This window comes from Cyprinodon variegatus, unplaced genomic scaffold, assembly GCF_000732505.1.
Source record: "Cyprinodon variegatus isolate N-32 unplaced genomic scaffold, C_variegatus-1.0 Scaffold58, whole genome shotgun sequence".
Classification (NCBI taxonomy): domain Eukaryota; kingdom Metazoa; phylum Chordata; class Actinopteri; order Cyprinodontiformes; family Cyprinodontidae; genus Cyprinodon; species Cyprinodon variegatus.
In genome coordinates, this window is record NW_015150511.1 from 692,173 (window position 1) to 702,586 (window position 10,414).

The 10,414-nt window shown below is 41.3% G+C and overlaps 2 protein-coding genes across 2 annotated transcripts in view; one reads left to right on the forward strand and one right to left on the reverse strand.

Moving 5' to 3' along the window:
- Positions 1-2,313, forward strand: part of LOC107082658 (myotubularin-related protein 7-like) — a 24,774-nt gene extending 22,461 nt beyond the window's left edge. The window contains exon 12 of the mRNA XM_015371444.1: positions 222-2,313. Within this exon, the coding sequence (XP_015226930.1) occupies positions 222-569 (348 nt within the window). The 3' untranslated portion in view covers positions 570-2,313. The remainder of the gene's footprint in view (positions 1-221) is intronic.
- A 3,197-nt stretch (positions 2,314-5,510) lies between these two features.
- The window catches only part of LOC107082664 (phosphomannomutase 2-like), a 6,854-nt gene continuing 1,950 nt past the window's right edge, over positions 5,511-10,414 (reverse strand). The window contains exons 2-8 of the mRNA XM_015371450.1: positions 9,538-9,649; positions 9,385-9,461; positions 9,189-9,280; positions 8,197-8,296; positions 7,540-7,615; positions 7,285-7,400; positions 5,511-5,990 (exon numbers count right to left, since the gene is read on the reverse strand). Of these exons, the coding sequence (XP_015226936.1) occupies positions 5,886-5,990; positions 7,285-7,400; positions 7,540-7,615; positions 8,197-8,296; positions 9,189-9,280; positions 9,385-9,461; positions 9,538-9,649 (678 nt within the window). The 3' untranslated portion in view covers positions 5,511-5,885. The remainder of the gene's footprint in view (positions 5,991-7,284; positions 7,401-7,539; positions 7,616-8,196; positions 8,297-9,188; positions 9,281-9,384; positions 9,462-9,537; positions 9,650-10,414) is intronic.

The window sequence follows — 10,414 nt, forward strand, 5'->3', positions numbered from 1 at the left end:
ATAGAACGTCTTTGTGGTTCCGTCAGCTGATAATAGAACGTATTTGTGGTCCCGTCAGCTGATTATAGAACGTCTTTGTGGTTCCGTCAGCTGATAATAGAACGTCTTTGTGGTGCCGTCAGCTGATAATAGAACATATTTGTGGTCCCGTCAGCTGATGATAGAACGTCTTTGTGGTTCCGTCAGCTGATAACAGAACGTCTTTGTGGTTCTGTTCCCAGAGGATCGCGGCTCTCACGGGGAAACCAATCACATTGGAGAAGACGGAGGTTCCGAGGAGGAGAACTAGCCGCCTGCCGCAGAGACACAGCGGGCCGGACCCGCCCACCTTCTACTCAGAACCCAGCACCAACTCCTTACTTCAGAACAGTCGCCTGCACTCCTCTGAACTGGCCAATCAGAGGCCTCCACAAGGAGGCTCCGCCTCCTCCGGGCCGTCAGGGCAGCAGCTGCGGAGTCCAGATGGAGAGGACGTCTCTGCCTGCAGCGACCTGGAGTCAGGCGTGGCCGACCTCAGCAGCCGCTCGTCCTGCGGAGGAGACGATAGCAAGGACCCGGAGCTGGAGTGAGGCTGGCCATGCTGCTGCCTGACAGAAATAAAGGGAACCCAGTCTGTTTAGACGGAGCGGGACGGCTGGCTCAGGCTAATAACAGACAGAACCAAACCGGTTGCAGGCCTCACATAAACTCATCAAGCAGCCATTTTTCGTTTACCTTCTGCACCGCTCCACGCAGGCGGCGTTTTGTTTGCAGATTCAGGATTTAAGTGATTTACTGTTTTTAAATAAACCACTGCAGGGCAGACAGGTGTCATGCTGCGGGCTACAAGAGGTAAGAGGAGAGACAAATATATCTGAGAGCGAACGGTTACGGTTACGTCTGGATCAATCTCCACGGCAACTGAGCAGGTTTTGTTGTTGTAAACCAGGTTCTGGGCCCAATCAAAAACAATCCTGATATTCAGGTTTAACGTCTCCCATTGGTTCCTACGTTCCTCTTTTTTTAACTCACTCCTCAAGATGTGAGGTTTTAGAGGCCGATTTACAGGACGTAGTCGGCCTCCTCCAACAATCCGAGCTGTAGTTGGCTTTACCGCATCCATAGAACCGAATGTGGGGGAAAACAGAAGTTCTTTAAGCGATCCACAGAGACTTCACTCTGAAAATGTGAACAACTGAATGTTTACAGCAGACAGGTGGAACCCAGGGCTTCCTGCCACCTGGTTGGTCATTTTATTGCTTCTAATTTATTTATTTTTTTTAATTAAAAATCTCAATGATTCTTTTCAGGTTCATACATGGAGCAGGTAGAGGAGCTCCTGGGGGACGGACTTCTTGACCAAACCAAGCAGATTCTGACTATAGATCTGTCTGCAGCTACATCTAAGAGTCTCCTTCTGCAGATCTAGATCATCTCTATATCTGCAGATTTATGTCCCCAGCTTTCAGTCTTCAAATCTGCCTCCACAGCTCTATTTCTGCAGCTCTGTGTGTGCTAATCTACGTCTGCAGTTCTATACACGTATATCTAAAACCACTGCAAAGCCTGAATTTATGTCATGTCTCCTTTAGGGTTCCATGCAGTCATTCTTCGTCTTCCCTAACCTCCCTTAGAACATTAGAACCTGTTCTCTGCTGCCTGTGGTATTTGTACAGTCAACATTGTGTATCTTTGATGTAAGCAATCAATAAAAGCTCTGATAAAGGCGAACAGCTGCAACGTCAAAACTTTGATCATCTACCGTAAATAAGTTGAAGCGAAGGAAAAAAAAACCTCCAGGGTGGCTGGAACTTCTAGAAACACGGATCCTGCTCAGTAGAGCAGCAGAGGCGGATCCCTGTCGGCCATCAGAGCCGAGGTGCAGCTGTGGCGTGTTGCCAGCAGACATAGTGACCTGTGTCACTCACTCAGGTCAGACCGTTCTGCCATTTTACTGAGAGCTCAGCTGCTTCCCCTCAGATTAAAATACCTTTCTGCCTCCAGAATCCTTTAAAATATTTGAAATGTTTCATGTAACTGAAATTGTTCCTTTGTCTTTAGGTGTGCAGCAGAGTTGAAGCATCAGAGAGATGCCAAACCTGAAGGTTTCATTAATTTCACATCCATCTCTGAACTTTTAGGCTAATATATTTAAAACAGCAGCTTATTAACCCTTTAAAACCAATTGTATCATATTCGATACATGAGTTTTTAAGATCTTTGCATCATCAGTGTGATCTTGCTTATCTTAAAAACCCTGACTTAAACAATCAGACACATGTAGTGAACAGAAAACGTATATAATATTCTACAGAAATGCTGAATGTATCAGAATTGATGCAAATAAAAGGTTTAATTTAACTTCTACAATATATATATATATTCCTTTTCTTTCATTTTTCAGAGTTCAATGACACCTCTAAATAAAAAAATTGAATTTCTCTGTTAATTATTTCATGGTCCAGGCTTTAAAGGGTTAACAAATCATGGGTGGGACTGTCTAGGGCTGTGCTAAACCGCTTCAGATCTTTATTTGCTAACTGGATCATTCAGTTAGTTAATGGAGGAAAAACCAGGTTGTTCAGAGAAAGTTCATATTGAAAAAAATAGAAATTATAAAAAAGATTTCATTCAAAAATATTCATTCTAAACAGGAAATTGTAGTTCTTATTCATATTACAACACCTTTAACCCCTAGAACCCTACGGACCCACCGGTGGGTCCAGCTGCTACGTGACCTCGTAATTTTAACAAACCCCNCCAGCTGATGATAGAACGTCTTTGTGGTTCCGCCAGCTGATGATAGAACGTCTTTGTGGTTCCGCCAGCTGATGATAGAACGTCTTTGTGGTTCTGTTCCCAGAGGATCGCGGCTCTCACGGGGAAACCAATCACATTGGAGAAGACGGAGGTTCCGAGGAGGAGAACTAGCCGCCTGCCGCAGAGACACAGCGGGCCGGACCCGCCCACCTTCTACTCAGAACCCAGCACCAACTCCTTACTTCAGAACAGTCGCCTGCACTCCTCTGAACTGGCCAATCAGAGGCCTCCACAAGGAGGCTCCGCCTCCTCCGGGCCGTCAGGGCAGCAGCTGCGGAGTCCAGATGGAGAGGACGTCTCTGCCTGCAGCGACCTGGAGTCAGGCGTGGCCGACCTCAGCAGCCGCTCGTCCTGCGGAGGAGACGATAGCAAGGACCCGGAGCTGGAGTGAGGCTGGCCATGCTGCTGCCTGACAGAAATAAAGGGAACCCAGTCTGTTTAGACGGAGCGGGACGGCTGGCTCTGGCTAATAACAGACAGAACCAAACTGGTTGCAGGCCTCACATAAACTCATCAAGCAGCCATTTTTCGTTTACCTTCTGCACCGCTCCACGCAGGCGGCGTTTTGTTGGCAGATTCAGGATTTAAGTGATTTACCGTTTTTAAATAAACCACTGCAGGGCAGACAGGTGTCATGCTGCGGGCTACAAGAGGTAAGAGGAGAGACAAATATATCTGAGAGCGAACGGTTACGGTTACGTCTGGATCAATCTCCACGGCAACTGAGCAGGTTTTGTTGTTGTAAACCAGGTTCTGGGCCCAATCAAAAACAATCCTGATATTCAGGTTTAACGTCTCCCATTGGTTCCTACGTTCCTCTTTTTTTAACTCACTCCTCAAGATGTGAGGTTTTAGAGGCCGATTTACAGGACGTAGTCGGCCTCCTCCAACAATCCGAGCTGTAGTTGGCTTTACCGCATCCATAGAACCGAATGTGGGGGAAAACAGAAGTTCTTTAAGCGATCCACAGAGACTTCACTCTGAAAATGTGAACAACTGAATGTTTACAGCAGACAGGTGGAACCCAGGGCTTCCTGCCACCTGGTTGGTCATTTTATTGCTTCTAATTTATTTATTTTTTTTAATTAAAAATCTCAATGATTCTTTTCAGGTTCATACATGGAGCAGGTAGAGGAGCTCCTGGGGGACGGACTTCTTGACCAAACCAAGCAGATTCTGACTATAGATCTGTCTGCAGCTACATCTAAGAGTCTCCTTCTGCAGATCTAGATCATCTCTATATCTGCAGATTTATGTCCCCAGCTTTCAGTCTTCAAATCTGCCTCCACAGCTCTATTTCTGCAGCTCTGTGTGTGCTAATCTACGTCTGCAGTTCTATACACGTATATCTAAAACCACTGCAAAGCCTGAATTTAAACAGTCATGTCTCCTTTAGGGTTCCATGCAGTCATTCTTCGTCTTCCCTAACCTCCCTTAGAACATTAGAACCTGTTCTCTGCTGCCTGTGGTATTTGTACAGTCAACATTGTGTATCTTTGATGTAAGCAATCAATAAAAGCTCTGATAAAGGCGAACAGCTGCAACGTCAAAACTTTGATCATCTACCGTAAATAAGTTGAAGCGAAGGAAAAAAAAACCTCCAGGGTGGCTGGAACTTCTAGAAACACGGATCCTGCTCAGTAGAGCAGCAGAGGCGGATCCCTGTCGGCCATCAGAGCCGAGGTGCAGCTGTGGCGTGTTGCCAGCAGACATAGTGACCTGTGTCACTCACTCAGGTCAGACCGTTCTGCCATTTTACTGAGAGCTCAGCTGCTTCCCCTCAGATTAAAATACCTTTCTGCCTCCAGAATCCTTTAAAATATTTGAAATGTTTCATGTAACTGAAATTGTTCCTTTGTCTTTAGGTGTGCAGCAGAGTTGAAGCATCAGAGAGATGCCAAACCTGAAGGTTTCATTAATTTCACATCCATCTCTGAACTTTTAGGCTAATATATTTAAAACAGCAGCTTATTAACCCTTTAAAACCAATTGTATCATATTCGATACATGAGTTTTTAAGATCTTTGCATCATCAGTGTGATCTTGCTTATCTTAAAAACCCTGACTTAAACAATCAGACACATGTAGTGAACAGAAAACGTATATAATATTCTACAGAAATGCTGAATGTATCAGAATTGATGCAAATAAAAGGTTTAATTTAACTTCTACAATATATATATATATTCCTTTTCTTTCATTTTTCAGAGTTCAATGACACCTCTAAATAAAAAAATTGAATTTCTCTGTTAATTATTTCATGGTCCAGGCTTTAAAGGGTTAACAAATCATGGGTGGGACTGTCTAGGGCTGTGCTAAACCGCTTCAGATCTTTATTTGCTAACTGGATCATTCAGTTAGTTAATGGAGGAAAAACCAGGTTGTTCAGAGAAAGTTCATATTGAAAAAAATAGAAATTATAAAAAAGATTTCATTCAAAAATATTCATTCTAAACGGGAAATTGTAGTTCTTATTCATATTACAACACCTTTAATTTTTCTTTGGGATAATTAAAGTATTTGAGGCCCCCAAATAAAGTCATTACCTTACGGGATTAAAGTCGTAACATTAGAAGAGTAAAGTAGTAATAGAACTAGAATATTTGGAGATTAAAGTAGCAGCCCACTTTGATTAGTCATCTTACAATCACAACTTTAATATCACAAGTTAATTCTTTCAGTATTATGATTTTATTCTTTAAACGTCCCAGCATGGCCCTAAAACTCTCGTCTATAAATGATGCTTCAGACGTCGGAGAAGAAAAATCTTTTTTCTGGAGATGCTCTGAACCTTCAGGGGTAGAAACCAGAAAAATGATTTTCATACATGAACTAGACTGAAGCATTTTTATTTTTTACAGTAGAACCTTTGTCATTTTTAAGTGCCTTAAGAACAGGAATCAGTAACATCATGTGAGCGTCTCTGGTTCTGTTCCTTTTTGTTTCCAAGAACGCTTCATTAAACCAAAGGAGGCTGCAGCTTCCCTGAATTGGTCCAGGTCCAGTCAGGTGGTTCTGGTGGAGGTAGGCACCCATAGGGTCCGATCATAGTCTCTGCTCTGGGACCCGATGCTTCTGCTGGGCTCTCAGGAGAAGAACAGCTCCTCACAGAGCCGCAGCGTCTCGTCTGGACTGGACACTTCATGGCCGACGGTCCGTGGGTCGCTGTAGATCTCGTAGTCGTTTCCTCCCTGGAAGAGGAGGAGGAGGACATGAAGCCGAATGCAGAGGAAAAGTTCCTGCAGACTCAGGTTTACTTTAAAAATTCTGCTCAGATTAGAGGGAAATGCCTTCATTATAGAAGTCACAACAAGAAATGGAGGAACCGACTGATAGGAAATTTATTTCCTCCTCATCCTTTAACCTCCAAGCTTCTTTAGCGGCTCATCAGAAGTTTCAGTTTCTTCCCCACTGCCATTAGACTGCTGAATGTAGAATGGGTTATTGTATTGTGTGTATATATATATATATATATTTAAAAAGAATTTTAGAACTGTAAATTTAAAACTAAATTTACAGTCATTTTTACTATTTTTCAAGGCTGCAGTTTTCATCTTTTAAAAGATGAAATTGTCCAGTAGGCTGTTTCCAAACGAAATTTCTTTTTGTTTTACACTTGGGTAAACAAAATGACAAATAAAATCTGTCTAAAGTCTATCAGAAACCTGAAAGGGTTTCATCAGGAGAAACATTTATCTTTTTCTTTGGATAAAAAAAAAAAAAAAAAAAGAATGCTGTTGCTATGGCAGCAAATTCAACCTCATTACCCCTGATACCCCTAAATAAAGCACCAAACTAGTGAAGGGACATATTGGCCTAGTCAAAGTTCAAACATAAATCAGGTCTAGAATCTGGCTGGACTTAAAGCTGATGTTCAGAGATTATCTCCGTCTGGTCTGATGGGGAAACAGTGTAGATGTTCAGATCATAGATACTGAATCTTTTATTCCACCTCAGGATTCGACCATATATAGGCCTGCAGATAAAAATCTATAAATTAATGGTTAGTTGTGTGAACTAAGGAGAAATGCAGAAATGATCCATGAGGTGTGAATACTATTGGGAGCTGCACTGCAAAAACGATCTAAAATTAAGTAAAAATTTCTCAAATCAAGTGTATTTAGCTTTAATTTGAGCAGGTAAATAAGATAGTTTGCCAATTGAATGAGTATTTTACACTTAAAATAAGTTAATTAGATAATATGCACTTGAAATAAGACAATGCAATTGATTTTTCTTAATTCAAATGTAAATCATCTTGTTCCATTGGCAAAGTGTTTCATTTACCTCCTCAACTTAGGATAAAATGCACTTATTTTAAGAAAAAATGACTTTTTTAGATTTACATTTTTTGCAGTGTGATAAATCTGATAAAATGACTCCTGAAGTTTCCTCCAGCTTCTAAGGGAAGCTGTTCTCCTCCAAGGCGTTCCTCAGGACAGACTGAATGAGAGCTTTTGACTGTGACCCGTTTAGCAAACTCACAGGTTTGGTTTTGTCTCCAAAGAAGTGGATGGTTGAGTAGTTGTCCTTCTCTACGATGCCCAGACAGTACCTCTTGTCCCAGCCGTCAGGGAAGACGTCGAAGCTGATCTGCCCTCCTGCAGGGAAACAAAGACGATGAGTAACGTCGCAGTTTGACTGGAGCCGTCCCGCTGAGAGGGCCGTTAAAAGGTCCACGGCAGGCAGGCGGATCTCACAACAACGGTTATTTAAACGAGCAGCTTTCAGGAGGCTCACCGATGGAAAACGACAGACCCTTTCCTTTGAATTCCTCCTTCAACACTGAAACAAACTTTTCTCTGATCTTTTCTTTCTGCAAAAAAACAAGAAAAAAATCTCAAAGTCCTGCTGGAGCTTCATCCTTCAGACATCCCTTTCTTTTCAGAGCATGTTTGCAGATAAACAGTTTAACTAAAGCAGCTCAGAAAATGGGAAACATGAGGTTGACTTTAGAGAGAAGCAACCTACAGGGTGAGATTAAGTCCATAAAAATGGATGAACTTGAATAAACTCAGGATTTGCATTTGATCCTTGTTACTCCAACATACGTCAGATATTTAATCTATTAGAATAGAAGTTGTTATTCCACGGTTTTGCAGCAAAACAACAAAAAAAGGGAAAAAAACGGAAATTTACAACTAAGTTTCCACAGGTAAATTACTGATTTTTTTTTAAGTAAATTTATTATTCTTCCAAATTTGTGGCTTTTGTAAATTTGTGATCCGTAATCGCAGTTTTGCAAAGTTTTAACATTTAAACTTGTATATTCAGATGAAACAAACACAAAAGAAAATCTTATATTTATTAAGGTTTTTCTTACATCTTTATATCCATTTTTATTGGCCTTTATCTCTCCCCGTAGAAACTGCTTCCTAAGCACCGTTAGCTCCTCACCTGATCCAGCTCGTAGAACTCTCTGCGCTCCTCCTGTGTGCAGCTGCGTCCGATGGGAGAAACGTTCAGCATCCCGTTACGGAACTCAATGAAGGTTCCTCTGAGGAGAAAAAGCATCACGCTGCAGCTCAGCCTTCATCAAGCAAACAGAGATTCATCCTCAGGTCGGATCAGTGATTTTAATCCAAGGTCTGCTGAATGATAAACCAGAAGAAACGACTCGAAACAGAAGAGGTGGCGATGGATTTCAGCTTTTAATGGGGCCTGGTTCAGCATTAAGCAGGAGGATCAGTCAGTTTCAAACTTTTCCTGCATTTGATGACCCATAATCAGCACATTCCAGCAGAGATTGTGGAAGGTATCCTTATGCCAATGCACTTCAAAAACCATCTCGGAAAAAGTAAAAATTTATTAAATTAAGTGTATTTACCCGTAATTTGAGCAGGTAAATGAGACGATTTTCAAATGGAAGGAGTACTTTTACTCTTAGAATACGATAATTAGAAAAATATGTATTTGTTACTGTTTTCAGGGCTGCACTTAAAAAAATGAAATTGTCTAGAGCTGTTTTAAACGAGATTTCTTTTACTCATGTATACAAAATGACAAATCTGTCTAGGTCTAAATATGCTCTTTAAATGTAAACTGTCTTGTTCCATTTGTAAAGTATCTCACTTACCTCCTCAATTCAAGGGAAAATGCACTTATTTTAAGAAAAAGTGACTTATTTAGATTTCAATTTTTTTGCAGTGTACTTTAGAGCTTTTTCAGCAAGCCGAGGAGACTTCCAGGTTTTGGTTTGTCTTTTATTTCCCTGCAAACATATATTTAGGAATCTAACAGTGTGGGTGACCCTAACATGCCTTCTTAGCTCCATTTCCTCCATTCAAAGCAGTCTGTTACCTAAATGCAAGAAGGAACGGATGTAGATGAGGAGAAAAATGAATGAATGTCTCCTCCAGCAGGTTCGACCTGGAGTCGTGACTAAGTACCTTTTTTTGGGCAGTTTGATCTTGGCCATGTAGTCCAAACAGAAGTTGATGAAATCTTGCAGCAGCTCTTCTCCCATGTGGGCCTGAATGGACTGAGGAGAGCGAGCAGAGAAAGGGAAAGTTCACTTTGCAGGAACCAGCGTCGTATCCAGGACCAATGGTGCTGATCGCCACCTGATGATTAAATGCACGCTACCTGGACGGAGTGCAGCTGCCCGTTCCTGTAAGCCACAAGGCCGTTCTCAGCGAACACATAATCGGATTTCTGGATGACTGAGACAAAGACAGGAAGGAGAAACGTCAAACAGAGACATTAAACCTGGCCACGTGAACCAGTCCGCCGCCTCACCGTCGTCTCCAAGCTGCTCCTTGATCTTCACCAGGTCCGACCCGCCAACCACTCCGACTCGAACCCGAGTCCTCAGCTTCTCCAGGAACTCTTTCATTTCTGGAGTCACGCTCTGAACACAAACAGACCCCCCCCCTCCAGAAATAAATGGACCTCCACAGGACAGAAACCATCAATATGGAGAGAAGTTTGATCCAGTATTATAGAAAGCAAAGAACACGTTACAAAAAAGGAGATTTGAAGAAAATGAGTTTCCAAAATGGGGCTTTCAAAATGTCTCAAATAAAAATATTTGATTTATTTTTATTTTATTTTATAGAGTTTGTTGTTTATCAGATTTTCTCCTAATTTTTATTGTAATATTTTGTTAGATTTGTCTTTTTCAATTTAAATCTATACTTCCGGTTGGTCTATGCGCGGACCGATAGAAGCAAGTCTGCTCTGGATAGACCTAGCAACAGCATTCCTATTGGTCCTCAATTCATAAAACTCAGTCTGCCCCTATAGAAAAAAAAATTGAAAGAATAAAATTGTAGGCATTTTTTTTTTTATCTTAATATGTGAAAATATAACATTTGAAAATAAAAACCTGAAATAAAATAAGCTAAAAAAAAAAAACATTTTGAAGTTTTGCATAAACATACATTTACAGAAGAGGATTAGGGCCACTGAAAATAAAAAAAATTAAAATAAAAAAAGTTAACTGATTTTTTAATTTTATTTCAGTTTAGTATGGGAGTTTTTTTTTTTTTTTTTTTCCCCACTGGCCCTAATCCTCTTCCGTATAAATTACTTTAAAGGAATAGTACACCCAAAACATGATTAGCCTTCATTTTCTACTCACCCCCATGCTGAACAACACTCTGGAGTACTTTTT